At 51.2% G+C, this 17917-nt stretch overlaps 1 protein-coding gene across 8 annotated transcripts; it reads left to right on the plus strand.

The window, feature by feature from the left end:
- The first annotated feature begins 17 nt into the window (after positions 1–17).
- Positions 18–15343, plus strand: LOC129546752 (cell adhesion molecule CEACAM7-like). Of its 8 annotated transcripts, none has more exons than XM_088830903.1 (10): positions 18–149; positions 526–703; positions 1597–1956; positions 3179–3457; positions 4323–4601; positions 9116–9227; positions 10416–10444; positions 10764–10795; positions 11416–11457; positions 11718–15343. In XM_088830903.1, exons 2-10 carry the CDS (start codon positions 640–642, stop codon positions 11781–11783), a joined length of 1263 nt encoding a protein of 420 aa, XP_088687029.1. In that variant the 5' UTR covers positions 18–149; positions 526–639; the 3' UTR covers positions 11784–15343. The 8 variants fall into 8 exon arrangements, with proteins under 8 accessions (XP_088687029.1, XP_088687028.1, XP_088687027.1 ...); XM_088830902.1 differs by lacking the exon at positions 9116–9227 and adding an exon at positions 9228–9381; XM_088830901.1 differs by having other exon boundaries at positions 9116–9381; positions 11718–11852.
- The last annotated feature ends 2574 nt before the right edge of the window (positions 15344–17917 follow it).

The following is a 17917-nucleotide window of genomic DNA, read 5'->3' on the forward strand; positions in this document are numbered from 1 at the left end:
ACCTTTCCTTCTCACCTGAGAACTGCAGCTCCTTCTGACACCCGGTTCTGGGTCTCTGTCCCTGGAGAAGGCAATGGCAACCCACTCCAGTGTTCTTGCCTGGAGAGTCCCAGGGATGGACTAGGACACCCCAAGGTTGTGTTTTCCAGGTAAGGGTGTGTGTGTGTGTATAGACATGTGTATATGTAGGTGTCTGTGTGTAGCTGTGTGTGTGTGCATGTGTGTGTATGTAGGTGTCTGTGTGTAGCTATGTATGTGTGTGTAGGGGTGTGTGTGTGTAGGTCTGTGTATGTGGGCATGTGTGTGTAGAGCTGTGTGTAGATGTGTGTGTGTGTGTGTGTAGGTGGAAACTCACTCCTCTGGAAGGCAGAGGACTCGGCAGAGTTCAGGGACTAGAAATACAGACAGAAGGGGAAGGGGGCCAGCAGGGAGGGCAGGATGAGAGGGGAGGGAGAGGGCGGGGCCTGGGCAGAGACCCCGCCCCGGGCCACGTGACCCAGCCAAGCGCTCCTGCCCCGGGGTCAGGCCCAGCACAGAGCAGGAAGGACAGCACAGCTCACACAAGGACTGCAGTGCTCGTGAGCGTTTCTGGAGAGGAAGTTCTCCTCAGACAGAGGGACACAGCAGACAGCAGGCACCATGGAGGCCCCGTCAGGCCCTGCAAGCAGGAGGCATGTCCCCTGGAACAGGCTCCTCCTGGCAGGTGAGAGGGGACAATTTTAGGGAGTGGGCCGAGACTGGAGAACAAGAGACTGGCTGGTCCCTGGGGGAGACAGGGCTCGGAGGGGACAGAGGGCTTCTGTTCAGACCCGAGGGCAGAGGACAGGGGAGCAGGGGAGGGCGGGGGGCTCAGCCACAGGGGACGCTCCATGAACTAGAGCTGGTGAGGGGCGGGGAGACCTCAACTGCTGTAGGTTTTATGAGTTATTCTTCACGGAGCAGAATTGTTGAAAAATGATGACAATAATAACAATTTATTGTGTCACTACAGAAAAAGACATAACCAGGACAGCAAACGTTGTCCTTACCCAGCACCCTAAGAAACTAACACCAGGCTACAGAATTCCAGGGAACACTCCTTCCTTCATCCCCAGGTATTAATATCTGGAGCCTGGTCCTGGCACTGGGTTCCAAGCAGGATCAGACAAGCCCCTGCCCTCACAGAGCCCACGCTCTGCGGGGAGGAAGACAGACAAGCAGAGAGATGGAGAATGTGCTGGCACGTGCTGACAGGCGTCCCGCAGGAAAAGAGCAGGGAAGGGTCAGCAAGTGAACACGGAGGGTCTTTAGAGCAGGTGGTCTGGGGAGGGGCAGCTCCCAAGAGGCCCTGAGTGTGAGCAGGCGTGTGAGGGCAGCGAGGGAGTGAGCCAGGGCACAGCTGGGGAAACAGAGGGAAAAACGAGCCCAGAGGTGCTGAAGTGATGCGAGTCATGCTGCTAACCTTATACCACACACACACACACAGTCACACACACACACACATACACTCACACACCGAGGCTGAGGAAGGAAGAGACCTGCTCGGGACCCAGGGCGCCATGTTCCCCTCCCCCACACTGGTCAGATATTAACTGGTTTCTCTCTCTTCCCTCCTAGTCTCACTCTTAACTTTCTGGACCCCACCCACCACTGCCCAGTTCATTATTGAAACGATGCCCCCCTTTGCTGCAGAAGGGACGGATGTTCTTCTACTTGCCCGCAACGTGCCAGAGAATCCTCTAGGCTATGCCTGGCACAGAGGAGAAAGGGTAGACAACAGCCAGCTAATCACATCATACAGAGTAGACACTAATGTAACTACCAGAGGGCCTGCATACAGCGGTCGGGAGACAGTTTACCCCAACGGAACCCTGCTGATCCAGAACGTCACCCAGAAAGACACAGGATCCTACATGCTGCTCATTTCAAAGGTTGATTTACAGACAGAAGGACAGACTGGACACCTCTGCATATACAGTGAGTGCCTTCTCTCTGACCTCAAGGTGTTTGGTAGGGGGGATGGTTGAATTCTGTTCACACACACAGGACTGACAGACCCGGATGGTGCCTCCATCCCCCTCTGCATTATGTCCCGAGTTGGGGTTTGAACATTCAGTGCAGGACACACACTGTGGAGACAAACTCCGAAGGGTCAGAAATGCTTTCCAGGAACCCAGACCCTGCAGACACTGTGTAGAGGGAAGGACGGTCTGATGGAGGGACTCAGCAGAGGGAGAGCACTCTCAGTCGAGCCGCCTGGGTCCCGTCCTGTGACCATGACCCTGAGGAAGACCCTGCAGGACTCAGGGAAGACCCTGGCCTGAGGGCCCCCAGGGATCCTCACAGAGAAGCTCAGCCCCAGGAAGCCCCTCCCAGACCCTGTCCCAGGGCTCCTGCCTCCAGTGACACTGGGAAGCCTGTGCCAGATCCCTAGGCTCCTGAGCTGGTCACCAGCCAGGGCTCAGCCCTGAGAGCCACATCCGCACAGGGGCACAACCTCGTCCTACTCCTGAGACTCAGCATGGAGAGCACACAGGTACAAGGTCCCCAGGCTGTTAGTCAACTGCCCTGGGGGACTTGGAGACTCCAGAGAAATCTCAGCATCCCCAGGGAGGAACAGAGAGGAGAAGGAGCTCCGGGCAGCTCCTCATCCCCAGGGTGCAGCCCAGGGAACGCTCTCATGAGGCTGGTTGATGAAACCAGGACAGATGTCCGGTGGTCTCTGATTCCCACCCAGTTCTGTCCACCACTAAACGCTGCTGCACAGTCAACCCCCGAGGAAGCCTATGCTTCTCCCAGACACAGAGCAAGGTGGCCTCACACTCTCTGAGCTCAGCTCCCCATGCATTTGTCCTGCCATACACAAGCCTGCCTTATTCTTTAAAGACTGTCTGGCTGATAGGAGAAGGATGCCAATTTTGTTTAAAGATGTTTCTAGAGGAAGCAAAGGTATAAAGAAAGGGAAATGTTAGTCACTCAATCATGTCCCACTTTTGGCTACCTCATGGACTATAGCCCAGCAGGCTCTGCTGTCCTTGGAATTCTCCAGGCAAGAATACTGACTGGGTAGCAATTCCCATCTCCAGGGGATCTTCCCAACCCAGGGATTGAACCCAGGTCTGCTGACTGGCAGGCAGATTCTTTACTGTCTGAGCCAGCAGGGAGGCTCAGGGGTGTGTTCTCTCTGTTACCTGCACAGCGGTGCTACCCACCCCCGTCATCACCAGCAACAACTCCAACCCCTGGGAGCATGAGGACACTGTGGTGTTAACATGTGGAGCTGAGACCCAGAGCACCTCCTACACCTGGTGGATCAACAGTCAGAGCCTCCCCAGCAGCACCAGGCTGGAACTGTCCAAGGACAAGAGGACTCTCACAGTAGTCACTGTGACAAGGAATGACGCAGGACCCTATGTGTGTGAAGCCCGGAACCCAGTGAGTGTGAGCCGCAGTGACCCATTCACCCTGCATGTCCTCTGTGAGTAGCCTCTGTTCCTACGTGACCTGAGCTGCCCGCCCAAATGCACGCTGCCAGAGGCCAATCCACACCCATCCCTCTCAGGTCCGAGTACATGGCCCGTCACCCCTGGACACCCAGGCTGGACATGACTTCCTGTTTCAGGCAAGTCCAGGCAGGTCCACCTTGAATGAAGACAGGGAGGGAAGGGGCTGCTCTGTCTTGGTGGCTGAGGATCACCAGAATATGATGCGAGAAACAAATTAACGTCAGACTCACAATGAGTGAGCGTGAAGGGTAATGACTGCAGATTTTTCAGACAAGTATGTGACCAGCTCAGAAGGACCCAGGGGCCCTATACAGACCAGGAACTTCCCTTTCTTCTGATTGCACCAAATGGTCCGGACACCCCACCACTTCCCCCTCAGACTTCTGTTACTATCCAGAGGGAACCTCAACCTCTCCAGCCACACAGCCTCTAACCCAGCCACACCATGCTCCCGGCTTGCCAATGTGAGGCCCAGCAACATGCCCAGGTTCTCTGTATCCCCAGTCATAACATGTACTCTCAGATCCTACATTCCCTGCCTGGCCTGGATGGCACCACAGTCGGAAAACCAAGGTTCCCAGGGTTGATAGCACAGAGCGGTCCAACACTAGAGTGTTGTCCCAGCAACCAGGCAAGGGTCCCCCTGGCATGATATGAGGGTCAGAGGAGATGTGTGATCATCTCTTTCCCATTGCCACCTGAACAAAGACTCAGGGCCTTCCTTACAGGCGCCTTTACAGAGGTCACTGGGGCCCAGGGCCGGCTGAGATCTCCAAGAGGGAGCATGGCCCAGGCCCCTGACCCACTCTCAGCAGTCACCCCTCTGTCTCTCCACAGCCCCAGTGGCACGGCCCTCCCTCCACGCCAGCAACACCGCAGTCACAGAACATGAGGGTCCCGTGGTCCTGACCTGCCTCACAGATGAGACTCGGGTCTCCGTACGCTGGTTCTTCAAAGGCCAGAGTCTCCCCCTCGCAGAGAGGATGACACTGTCCTCAGACAATAGAACCCTCACCATAGACCCCGTCAGCAGAAAGGACACCGGGGATTATCAGTGTGAGGTCTCTAACAGGGGCAACTCCAGCAAAAGTGACCCCCTCAGGCTGAGTGTGACCTGTGAGTAACCATCATTGCCTCCTGTGTGAGTCGTTCAGTGGTGTCCGACTCTTTGGGACACCACAGGCTATAGCTCACTAGGATACTCTGTCCGTGGGATTTCCTAGGCAAGAATCCTGGAGTGGGTTGCCATTCGCTACTCAGGGGATCGTCCTGACCCAGGGATCAAACCTGTGTCTACTGCACTGCAGGCGCTCTTTTCCATTTAAGCCACCAGTGAAGCCCATTTTAACCTGGATAACCTTCCTTTATTAATTCCACCAACGATTATCCTGTCATCTCATTTCCTTCACGTCAAGCAATTGGAACGTGTGCTGTCTCTGCCCTCCTCATCCCCTGATTTCTCCTGGCCCTCTGCTGTGAAGCCTTGTTGCGAGACCGCTGGAAGCAGCACTAGAATCGGTCCAGGGGTTAAGACGCCACCTTCCACTGCAGGGGTTGCCGTGTCCTCCTCCAGGGCATCTTCCCCACCCAGGGACTGAATCCGTGTCTCTTATGTCTCCCGATTGGCAGGGGGGATCTTTACCACTAGTGCCTCCTGGGAAATCCCAGTGAGTCAAAGCCTAAATCTCCTTTTTCTTATGTGTGCAGTGGTGTTCACGAGGCACTTTGTAGAGCTTTGTGAATTCGCGCTCCAATGAAAGTGGAATCACAGCAGACATGTCTTCAGGCAGTAAGTGTCAGTATGTGAGTTGGCGCTGCTGTGATACAGGCTTACATTCAACTCCAGGTCGCTCCACTTGTCTTTCTTCGTTGCACCATCGTCTCTGCAGTGGAAGTGACACCATTTCCTAACAGGATGGGCGGTGTCGAGTGTGGTGAGAGTTGGGGGCCTTGAGGACTGTAATTTGCGAAACATAAACTCCTCTGATTGTGTGTTGTTATTGGTCGTTAGGTCTCTGGTTTACAGTGCTTTCACGGTCTCTAGTTCTCACTGATTCTCTGGACTGCTGTGTCCATTACTGAAGGTGGGGTGTTGCAGTGTCACTGTTACGACAGAGCTATTTCTCCCCTCGATGCTGTCCACTTCTGATTTACAACTCTGGTGTTGTTAGGTGCATGATGCTTATAATTGTTCTATTTCCTTGGTGAATGGAAACTTTTCTTGATATGTAAGTTCCTTTCCCTTGTAGCTTAGTCGGAAAAGGATCTGCCTGCAGTGCAGGAGACCCGGGTTCGATCCCTGGGTTGGGAAGATCCCCTGGAGAAGGAAATGGCAACCCACTCCAGTATCCTTGCCTGGAGAATCCCATGGACAGAGGAGCCTGGTGGGCTGCAGTCCATGGTGTCGCAGAGTCGGGCACGACTGAGCGGCTAACACTAATGTCTCTTGCAGGCTTTTATGATTTAGAGATTATTATATCAGACGCTCATACAGCCACCACAATTCTCTTTTTATTACTATTTGCATAGAATATCTTTTCTCAACCTTACTTCAGCCTTCTATGTCTTTGTATCTGAAGTGAGTCCCTTGAAGAGCGTATAGAGATGGATCATAATTTTTATCCATTCTGTCAACCTCTGCCTTTAGTTTGAAGGTTGAGGCCATCTATCATTCAAAGACTTCCTGATAGCAAAGAACTTCTGCCATCTCTTTATTTGTTATATGTCCTACATGCTTTATTCATTAATTCCTCTATGACTTCCTCTTTGGTATTTAGGTGATTTCCTTTCATATGTGTCATTTTGATTCTATTCTTCCCCTTTCCAGTATATTTCATTTCTTTTCTTAGTACCTAACTTGAAGATGACAGTTATACCTTAAACATATAACTATCAAGTTGAAATACCAACTAGATCCTATGATGTATAATACAAACAATGTGCTCCTATCCATCTCCATCCCCCCATTCTATACACTTACTCTCATAGATTTCAGCCATCCTTATACAATATATACCCGTTATATAGATTTATAAATATTGTTACATGTAATACCTTTGAAATAAAAAACAAAAACAACCGATTACATCAAAGACAATGATACTGGCTTAAGTGAGATCGCTAGCTTCTGTGTCATTTTGACCACTCTTCTTTATGTATTCCTGTGGTTCTGAACTACTGCGTAGTGTTTGTTCAATCAGGACTCCTTTCACATTTCATATATGCCATGTCTCCAAGGAATAAACTCCCTCGACTCTTGTTTATCTGGGAAAGTCCTAATTTGAGCTTCACTGAAGGAGAGGTTCTCTGTACATTGGTTTCCTGGCTGACAGTCTTCCCTTTAGGACTTAAATCAGTCATCCCAATACCTTCTGGTGTGAAATTTGCTTTTCACTTATTGAAGATCCACTGTACTTGATAAGTCACTTCTCTCTTGCTGCATTTTTCACTTCCTCTTTCCCTCGGTATTACAACAATTTGACTATATTGTGTCACAGTGTCCATACCTTGACTTACCTTTTCTTTGGAGTTCCTTAACCATCTCTAGTATGTGATCTCATCTAGTTTCAAAAGTTTTAAATCATTTATTTTTTATATATTTTTCATTGCTTTTTCCTCTCTCTTCTACTTCAAGAACTCCCATACTGCTTATGTTTGTCCACTTGATGGAGTTCTGCATAATACTTTGCCTGGAGTCACTAGTCCTCTTTTTTTTTCCCTTTTTACGCCCCAGTCTGAATAACTTCTTTTTTCTTCTATCTTCATGTTCACTGATGCTTTCTTCTACCTGCTCAGATGTACTGAGGAATCACCCTTCTAAGTTCTTGTTTTCAGTTCTTATACTTCAGCTCCAGATTTTCTTCAACCCTGTTTGAATAATTTAACAATGAGGAAGAACACATCTTTCTCGAGGAGCAGGTTCTCCTCAGACCTCCCCAATATGGAGACAGCCATCCCCTCACACTAAGGACTCCAGTGCTTTAGACATGGACACTGATTATGTAGCTACCTGGGTCAGTCTCAGACAAGCACGTTAGCAGTAGAAGACCACAACAGAAAGGAGGCTAGTTTGGGACCCTGAGAAGGAAGGCTCATCCCAAGGAGCTCTCAGATGGCATCAACCAAGGAACTGGACTTGCCGTCACGTTTGATGTACCCTCTTCCCTCTCTAGGGGCTTCAAGGGTGGGGCTAGTGGTAAAGAACCAAAGAACCTGCCTGCCACTGCTAATGCAGGAGACTAAGGGATGCAGGTTTGATCCCTGGGTCAGGAAGATGCCTTGGAGGAGGAAATGGCAACCCACTCCAGTATTCTTGTCTGGAGAATTCCACGGACAGAGGAGCCAATACAATGATCTGGAACCACAGACAAGGTCATGCTCTTTGGTAGTCAAGCCCTCCCTCTTAGAAATCCCATGAACCTTCCAATCTGGGTGCAAACAGACAAAGTGATATGGGGACATGCATCCAATGGTCAGTGATTCAATGAGCAGAGTTTCCAGCTCACTGGGAAGGCGATGCTGTCCCAGACAAGCAACAGTGTCAGGACGAAGGATGCAGGGTCCAATCAGGGTAGGGTCTCCTCCCAGTCAGAGTCTGCAGATGTGACGCCCACTCCCCAGCTGAGCAATCTAAGTGACCTTCAACACCTTTGCATCTTCCCTTGTAAGTTCACTGGAAGTGGGTGTGTAATGAATGCAAATAATGGGGACGTGGGTAGTCTCCTTTCGGAGCCTGTAGAACAATGTGTTTAATTAATTGCAAAGCTTAGCTAATTTTGTCGTGGTTTGGTTATTGTTTGTGAGACTTGTGTGACTGTAGGCAAGGCGCTGGATCTTGTGCCTCTGTTTCCCCATCTGTAAAACTGGAGAGGAAGAGTTGAATCTTAGGGCTGCTGTGAGGATGTTCACTAGGAAGTCAGTGAGATTAAAATTCTTCCTGTAGGTAAAGTTCTTGCCTACACAGAGTCAGCATGCAAGAAATGTTTTCACAGGTGATATTTTGGTTTTCAACGTTGTGGTTTTTGGCCATAGAGTCAAACAACTCGGTTACATTTTGGGTTTACCTGGTCCTAGTTCTATGACTCCATTCCTTTATTGAAGAACTGTGTGTCTCAAATCTGTGTATGCACAGCGGGGATGACAACCCCTCCCTCATGGGGATGGAAAGATCAGAGCAAATGGGTGTAAAGGATTTCCCACTGTGCCAGTCGCACAGGAGGACCTGGAAACAGTTCATTAATGTTATTACTACTAATCAACGTTGAGTGGACTGGAAAAGAACCACCGTCTAAGACCGACAATTGTGATGGAAACAAAAACTCAGAGGGAGGGGCCATAATGTGAGACAAGAAGAGCCCTTCAGAGGAAAATGAACAGGACACGGAAATGGCTACAGTGAGAGAGTGAGACTTAGAGCAAGTCCCAGTTTCAAACTTGATAAAGAGAAAAATGATGCAACCTCGTGCAGTGGGAGAGTCAGGAAGAAGCTGTGATGACAAAGCACAGCCACACACAGACCTCAGAGCATTTCCCTCCTCCTCACCAGGCCCCCTCCCTGCAAGACTCCTCTGGATATTCCCTCCAGTGAACTCGGACCCCATTTCCCCTCTCTCTTTCTCTTCTGCTTTCAGGGCAAGAAAATACCCGAGCCCTCGGTGTGGGGGCCATTATCGGCATCGTGATTGGGGTCTTGTTTGTCCTGACACTGGTGGCTGCCCTGGGATGTTTCATTTTCCTTCACAGGTACAGTGCCATTCCCAGATTCTGCTCCTGCTTCCAGGTTGACCCTAGTCCTAGAAGAAGGACACCCCATCCTCCAGTTTTCGGCCTGGATCTCCAGGACCTCCCCACTTCCCCATGGATATTCTCTTTCGTCCTTCAGTTCCTCCCTCACCAGGTATTGACCTGTGGCAGCTTCTTTAACACTTTCCTCATTTATTTTGTTACTTAGTCGCGAAGTTTTGTCCAAATCCTTTGCCACTCCATGGACTCCTCTGTCCATGGAATTTCCAGGCAAGAATACTAGAGTGGGTTGCCATTTCCTTCCCCAGGGAATCTTCCTGGCCCAGGGATCGAACGTGTATCTCCTGCATTGGCGGGCGGGTTCTTTACCTCTGAGCCACCAGGGAAGCCTCATCTCTCCGTTAACAGAATTAAGACCCCTCCTTGTCCTAGTTCCCTATATGTAGGCTGGCAGGTAGTAAGTACTCAGAGAAAGCTATCTCTTCCTGTGTATTTAAATCCAGCTACTCTATGACGGGCAGTCACAGGGCCAGGATCTGAGGGTCGTCCTCGCCAAGTCCACGCTTGGCCAGAGAGTGGAAGTCTGGATAGGCCACGTTGGGTCAAATGCCCCCAGCTGGCAGCTGCGTTAACAGCAGCCCCGGAACATGAGACAGAACATCGTGCCAGGTTAGCAGATGGTCTTTACACTGAAGGTCCAGGTAGATGGAGACAGAGGACAAGGCCACTGTCGCATTTCAGCAGTTCCTGGACGAGGGCAGGTGGCCACAGCAGCGACATTGCACCCAGTGAGATCCCAGAGTGACGGGCTTCCCCTTTCCTCCCCATGCACTGGCCCTGGTTTCTCCATAAGTGTGATGAATCCACTCAGACAAAGCCTTTGGATGGATGGATGCCTTTCCCAGCACCTTGGTCCCTTTGGTGGCCACTTTCTCCTGAACCCTATTAGCCTATGGTCCTGCCCCTCTGGACTCAGGGCAGATATGGCTTCTTAAGGAGTTTCCTCAGCCTCCTTGCTGGGCCCTCCCCTCTATGCAGCCTTGGTGGAGAAAGGAGGTGTCCAGCCTCTGCTTGGACGTGGGGATCCTCCTGTCCCATGTTCTGACACCAAAGCCTCGACCTACATCTACACTCCTCACAAATAAGCCTTATTTTTTTCCCTAACCCCGGTTGCCTGCACCACAACAGAGGGAACTCGCCCCCAGCGTCCACCTCAGGTGAGTGTCTGTTCAGCCCAGGACAGCGGGGAGCCCCAGTCAGGCCCTGCCTTGTCTGTTCCTGCCTGCCACGCCCAGGGTCTCAGGACCTTTCTCTGGGGCTTCAGCACAGGGGACCCCAATGGCTAGTGTGCTTGTAATGGCTTATAATCCTGGGAGGCTCCCTCACACTCACTGGGGCCTGAAATTGCCAGAGTGTCTGTCCCTTGGTGGGGATCTTTCTCCCATGGTTCTACAGAAGGTGGATATCCAACCTCTCCTAAGAGAATGGGCTAAGCTTCCTCACAGCCCCGGTGCTCACTCCCATTTCTTCTCCCAGGACGTGGTCCATCTGGCAGCTCTGTCTCCCAGGTAAGTACATCCCTTCCTTGTCTCTTCTCCCCAGCCTCCCAGCTTCACAGGCTCAGGGCAGGGGGAATGTCTAACCCTGACGCACTGTGCATACCTCTTTCACTCAAGGGTAGTTTAAAGTCGCTCAGTCATTTCCAACTCAAGCAACCCCATGGACTGTAGCCTGCCAGGGTCCTTTGTCCATGGATTTCTCCAGGCAAGAATACTGGAATGGGTTACCATTGCATTCTCCAGGGAATCTCCCCGACCCAGGGATCGAGCCTCAGTCTCCCACATTGCAGGCAGATTGTTTGCCTTCTGAGCCACCAGGGAAGCTCATAAGGGTAGTTAGGACATGGCGAGTCCCACCAAGCTAGAAACTGGATGCACTTCAGGGACATGACCACCCGCCACCTTATCCTGAGACTGCCCTGGTCCCCTGACTTGACCTCAGGAGAACCTTGGAATTCAGCCAGGAAGAGAGTGGGCACTGGATCATCAGTCAGGGGAGCCAGGCTAACAAGGGTGGGAAACAGAGCCCAGATCGGATTTGGGGTAGGGGCTGCAGGCTCGGAGAAGGCTGCTTGGGAAAAATGACTCTCCTTCCCTCTTTCCCTATGCCCGCTCACTCCCATGCCCAGGCCTCCGCAGCTGATGTCAGATCACCAGTTCCCATATACCAGGTGAGTGTGGGGATCCAATTTCTGGTCCAATAAGCCCAAGGGGCCAAGGAAATGCCCCTTGCACACCTGGCTGTGCTTGGAGGTCCAAGAAAGAGCAGGAATGATGGAAAAGGGATGAAGAAGAAGGGGACCTGGGCCAAAAACCTCTAACACAACCAGACCGCCAACAGAGCAGCCCTGGGGGACCTGGGGCTGGGAAGTCCCTGGGAAGTCATCTGAGAAGGTTATATGAGCTCCGAGGCATTGGTTTTCTTTTGCAGGAATTACTACGCCCTGACACAGACACTTACTGTCGTATCAACCACAAAGCAGATGTGGGTCCTTAGTTCCTCCAGATACATCTCCTTACGGACAGTGCGAAAGAGCTTATCTGAGACCCAAAACCCGAGTGAGGTCAAGAGGTGGAGCCTGAGGCAGAGAACCAGCTCTGAGACCTGAGGCTATTTGGGAACCTGGGCCCAGGCTCAGGGTCCCTCCTGGATTCCTGGAGACCCTGACAGGCTGCCCTGAACCCTGGATGGACCAGAACTCAGGCTGCGATTCCCACAGTCGGGGGAGGTCCCAACAGGCCAAGTGACTGGGCCTGTGACCCACTGTGGACCACCCGAGATCCGAATCAAGAGCACTTTCCTTCCCCTGCTTGCAAAATACACTGCCCTTGGGTCCTGTCCAGCAAGAAATTCACCTGAATCTCTGCTCCAGTTTCTCCATGGTCCCACAGGGAAAGTATTAGCTCTAGTTACCTGACTTCCCCATCTACTCTCTGGGAGAAAGGAAGGGGAAGATTGTGAGAATGGAGGTGGGGCATGCTAACAGGAAAGGAGGGTCATCAGACCCTTCTCAGCCACGTGGGCACTCGGCAGTCCTCACACTGCCCTGGGGTCCCAGAAACCTCCCAGTGCTTGCTCACTTGGAACGGAGTCTCTGGAGCACAGAATCTGCGGCCATCTGAGACCCACTAGAACACGTGTCAGGAAGGACGAGTCGTGGGTGAGATAAATATTATGGATGAGACCTCTTGGTGTCCTGAGCCCTCTGGCCCTCCTCACCAGTCTCTGCTGGCCCCAACTTGTGTCTGTCTCAGATGACTTTTTGTTGTTCAGTCACTAAGTTTTGTCCGACTCTTTGGGACCCTGTGGACTACAGCACTCCAGCGTTCCCTGTCTGTCACTTACCCCGGAGTTTGCTTCCACTAATCTCCACTGAGTCAGCGATGGGACAGGGACTGTTGTCTGTCCACAGGTCTAGGATCCAGAATGTCTACACTTTCCATGGGTTTCTGTTGTTTCCCTAAGGACCTAAGCCCTGAGGACATCAAGAGTCACCCAAGTAAGAGGTCCCTGGGGACCCCGAGGAGCCATCAAGAGTCACCCAAGTAAGAGGGACCCAGAAGCCATGCTCTGACCAAGGCCCTCCCAGCAACTTCCCATGACCTCTGTCCACTTCCCACTGGTTTCCACTTTGTTCTCCAGTGTGGATCATGAGGCTCCCCCTCACACACACACACACACACACACGAGCCTCAGGGCAGAGTCACAGGGCTCTACCTAAAACTCAACCTGGCTACCACGGCAAAGGGCCTACCTGTCCCCTCCTCAAAGTGTCCCAAGGGCCCTTCCCACCCGGATCTCACCTGCAGCCCCCACCACACACCTGGGCTAGCAGTTTTCGGTCGCTCATCTGTAGGTTTCCTTAATCATGGGGCACATTTCTCGGATTGTGGGCTTGAAGTTGTGGACATCTTGTATGGTTCTTTGCTCTGCCTACCACTCCTCTCAAGGCCGTGGTCATCATCTTCCCTCACTGCAATCTGCTCTGGGCAGCTTGGACTTTGTCATGCTGATGTGGGGTCAAGTCCTGCCATGACGTCCACAGCAATCTCACTGTCCCTGAGCCCTGGAGATTGAGGCCAGTCCACACTCCCTGCAGCTCTCCCCACCTCTTCCTTTCGGTGAAGTGAAAGTTGCTCAGTCTGTCCAACTCTCTGCAACCCCATGGACTGTACCCCTCCAGGCACATCTGCCATGGCATTCTCCAGGCAAGAATTACGAGTGGGTAGCCATTCCCACCTCTGTAGGCTCATCAAACCCAAGTCTCCCGCATTGCAGGAAGATTCTTTACTATCTGAGCCACCATGGAAGCATCTTCTTTTCTAGCAATGCCCAATTTTTCAGAATGAAACGAAAGCAGATGTGACTCAAAGACCACAACTCCCAAGTCCCTAGGTAGCTTGTGTTCATCAGCACCATGGACAGTGTCTCTGCTGTGCTCATCCCAGGGGCTGTAGCAAGAAGGCCTCAATAAGAAGGGGCAGCTGGATATCCTGCCCATTTCTATTCTATAAGGAAGATGAACATGGTAGAAGGTGTGCAGGGATAACCCACTTTGCTCTACTTTATGAATCGGGAACACTTTCTGCTATCTGTGTATTAGTTGTAGCTACACACATGATAACTCCCAGGTGAATGATTCCTGCACCTGGAGCGTGTCCCCAAGGAGTCTAAGAACTAACTTTGTCCCTCAGAGTATATCCCCACTGCTGAGTGTCAGATAATTGGCTTGTCTACAACTTGGAGGGAGCGTTTCATGATTAAGTCCTGACCCTCGGTACCTGACCTTGGAACAGCCATCACCAAGCCTGGAGGCCCCCCGAGCACAGCCTCCTATTCCCTCACTCTCCAAATGATCCCCCATCCCCCAGGGAGCAAGGCTGAGCAGAATGCCTGGGCTACCCTCGCAGCTCCTCCAGGCCGAGCCCCGAGCCTGGTGTGAGGGCTTCTGCCATCTCTCCATGCTTCCAACAGAGCACAGGTCCTGCTGAAGGACAAGTGGGGCCTGAAGACCAGTCTCCAGGGTACAATCCGTCACCTGAGGGCTCCTCTGTCTGCCTGTGAACCCCAGGGAAGAGAAGGAACTGGGACTCCCACAGTCACCCCAAACTTCCTCTTCTCCATAAATGTACCATTGACAGGGGTAACTCTGACACCCAAAACCAGCACTATGCTTCCCAAGGGCTCAGGTCTAACCCATCCGGCATCCCTAACAGTCATGAAAAATGTTCAAGATACCCAGAATAATGGTCACCGGGGTCCCAGGGGCCTCCCTTACCTTCCATTGGGACAGACTCTGCAGGAATCACCCCGGCTCAGGTGCACCACCTGTGGAACCATGGTGTTTAAATGGAGCAACAGAGAAAGCTACTGTGGGTATCTCAGAGGCTTGGCATCTGGTCAACCACAAGGACACAGCCAAAGGACTTCATGAAAAGATGAATGGAAGGATGGGTAGGGGATAAAGGAGGGATGGGGTGTGGCAGAGAGATCGACATATAGACGTGGTATCTCCTCACAGAATTTTTCTGTAAAGGGTGAGGATGTTGGAAATGAACATATTCCTATACTCCCCATGCAAATGCAGTTTAGTGGATACAGTGACATTCAGCGTGCACACATGTTGACCAGGACTCCAGTTCTAAGAGGATCCCTGAGCTGGGAGCTCAGACATGGAAGGATTCACCTGTCCTGCTTCTGCTGAGTCCACTGGCCCGCTCCAGGCCTGGTGTAGGGAGCTTCATACCTGTGTGCCGAATGAATGAGCTCCTGGGTCATACTCCACGGGGGCCGAGATTTGTGGTGAGGATGTTCACTGCAGAGCTGATGGTCAGTGTGAAAGGTGGGATGCTCGCTAGTGGCTGTTCCAGACTGAAAACAGATTTGTAGTGAAGTCACCCCAATGGCAGAGCAGGTCCTCAGCCTGTGGAAAATCAATGTTTCAATGGTGTTCTGGATGTTTGAGAAAGAAGGACATGAAAAGAAGACCTTACAACTTCAGGAATAACATTTAATTCTGAACTACTCTTAAAAAAATATTTTTATTTATTTACTTATTTCTGGCTGCACTGGGTCTTCATTGCTTTTCCACCCGTTTTCTCTAGTGCGACGAGCAGGGGCTACTCTTCATTGCGATATGCCGGCTTCTCATTGCGGTGGTTTCTCTACTCCTGAGCATGGGCTCTAGGCAAGCAGACTTCAGTCTTTGCAGCTCATGGGCTCTAGAGCACAGACTCAGTAGTTCTGATGCATGGCCTTAGTTGCTCAGAAGCATGTGAAACCCTCCTGAGCAGGGATCAAACCCATGTCCCATGCTTTTTCAGGCAGAGTCCTATCCACTGAGCCACCAGCAAAGTCCTCTTAACAATGTTTAACTTGTAGATAGATACTGGTTCATCATGGCCGCCCCACACACGAGGTTTTCCTAGATAACCTGCCACCCACAAGTGTAGGACCTCCTCAATATTCAACATTCTACACCCGAGGTGTACATTTTATCAACTGATGAACTTAGTGGATACATGAAAATTACCCAGCTTTCATAGCTTCCATTAGGGTTCAACTTGGTACCGTAACTTGCATGGGTTTGAGCAAGTGATCGTCAGCAACGTGGGCTTCCCTGGTGGCACCGTGGTAAAGAATCCTCCTCCCCGTTCAGGAGACCCGGGTTTGATTTCTGGCTCAGGAAGACCTCCTGGAGAAGAAATGGCAACCCACTCCAGTGTTCTTCCCTGGGAAATCCCATGGATAGAGGAGCCTGGCGGGCTGCAGTCCGTGGGGTCACAAAAGAGTTGCACAGGACTTAGCAACTAGAACAACCGCAATGTCAGTAAAAGTCCTGCTGCCCAAGTCACACCATCAGGGCTGATGAATACAGAGCCAGTGGTTGTGTGTCTGTAAATTCGAAAAGGATGACATACATCACTTGTTTATTTACCCATACTCAAATATGGAAACCTCATGTGTGCGGTGGCCATGATGAACCAGTGTCTATCTACAAGTTAAGCATCATTTAGAGGACTTTTCTGATGGCTCAGTGGATAGGAATCCACCTACCAAAGCATGGGACATGAGTTTTATCCCTTACCCTCACTTTTGCTGTGAAACTGAAGCTACTATAAAAAATAACCTTTCAGACAACTGAACTGCCCTGGCACCAACCCTGCTCAGGCTCAAGGAAAATGGAAATTCACCTTTGAAACTTCAAATATCAAAAGGTAAAAAGAAGTAAAAACCATCTAATAATTAGAATGCTAAAGAGGCCATGAGATCCAAATAATTCAGTCACTACCATCACACAGGGTGACAGGGACAGAGTCCAGAGCTAACATGCTCAATCCCGGTGTCCCTTTTGCTGAAAGAATCTCTGATCAGGAGCCTACGGAGAAGCCCCACCTTCCTTCCCACCATGAAGACCAGGTCCCCTGATGGGGCAGAGACAGAATCACTGCACCACCCCTGGTCTTCCACTTCCACCTGGCCCTGTCCCTTTGTAAAGACACTAAGGGGTCGGGGGAGAAAAGGAAATGAAGCCTTTTCGCGTCCACATGGACTCTCTGGCACAGGCAGGACACACGGACGTTTCCTCACCCTCCTCCTACTTACAGATGCTCCCGTCCTGCCCGAGGACTGAGAATGTTGCAACTGGATCCTCTTCTACAGCGAGAAATTGGCCTGGTATCAACGCAAATCTCAACTGGATGAAATCTTGGAGTAGGGTATATAAGAGAAGATCTTGGATGAGAGATGTTGGAAATTCAGAGTGGGACATGATTCAGCATAAATGATATGCAGTGTTGATATGCAGTGTTGAAAGGGTTAGTCGCTTGGTCGTATACGATCCTTTACGACCTCATGCCTGCAGCCTGCCAGCATCCTCTGTATCAGGGATTTGTGAAATGATATGTAAACACTTGACATATACTTGAGTTGTCTTAGGAGAAAACCTACTTGAGGTCCTTTCCCTTCGACACTCCCCTCCATGGCCACCAGAGGGCGGTGGAGCTCCTCCACAGTCTGGAGCCTCCACAGGGCTGCCCACCTCCTTCCCCCTTAGCAGCTCCCACCACCCAGCAGTCTCTGACCCTCACCAACCTACTCCGTCCACAGTCTTCCCCACTCTCCCAGTTCCCCACACTGGACTCTGTCAGCCGCTCCTCCCAGCCAGGCCCACCTGAAGGCTAGACTCCCCTCAGGTAGCTCTGCCCTCTGAGCCTGCTGTCCTCTGCTGAGGGTCTGCTCACCCTTCACGTCTCAGTCAAAAGATCACTTTCTCAGGGGTGCCTTCCATGATTCCCATTCCAGCTGAGATTCCATGACAGACTCCGGATGCACCAGACCCTTCCTCTTCAGTCCATCCCTCCAGTATAATTAGCTCCTTATTTCCAGGTTTTTTCTGAGTGTCTGTCTCCCAATCACAAGGTCAGGTATGTGAGCCCAGAGTACAAGTCTGTCCTATTCTCTGGAGTCCAGGACACAACCCAGGGCTGACATGTCACACATGCTCAATAAATACTCTTTGTTTTTGGGGATTCCAAAATCACTGCAGATGGTGATCCCAGCCATGAAATTAAAAGACGCTTACTCCTTGGAAGGAAAGTTATGACCAACCTCATTTCAGTTCAGTTCAG

The sequence above is a fragment of the Moschus berezovskii genome, chromosome 22, assembly GCF_049115385.1.
Source record: "Moschus berezovskii isolate FMDL1 chromosome 22, NW_MosBer_1.0, whole genome shotgun sequence".
Taxonomy (NCBI): Eukaryota; Metazoa; Chordata; class Mammalia; order Artiodactyla; family Moschidae; genus Moschus; species Moschus berezovskii.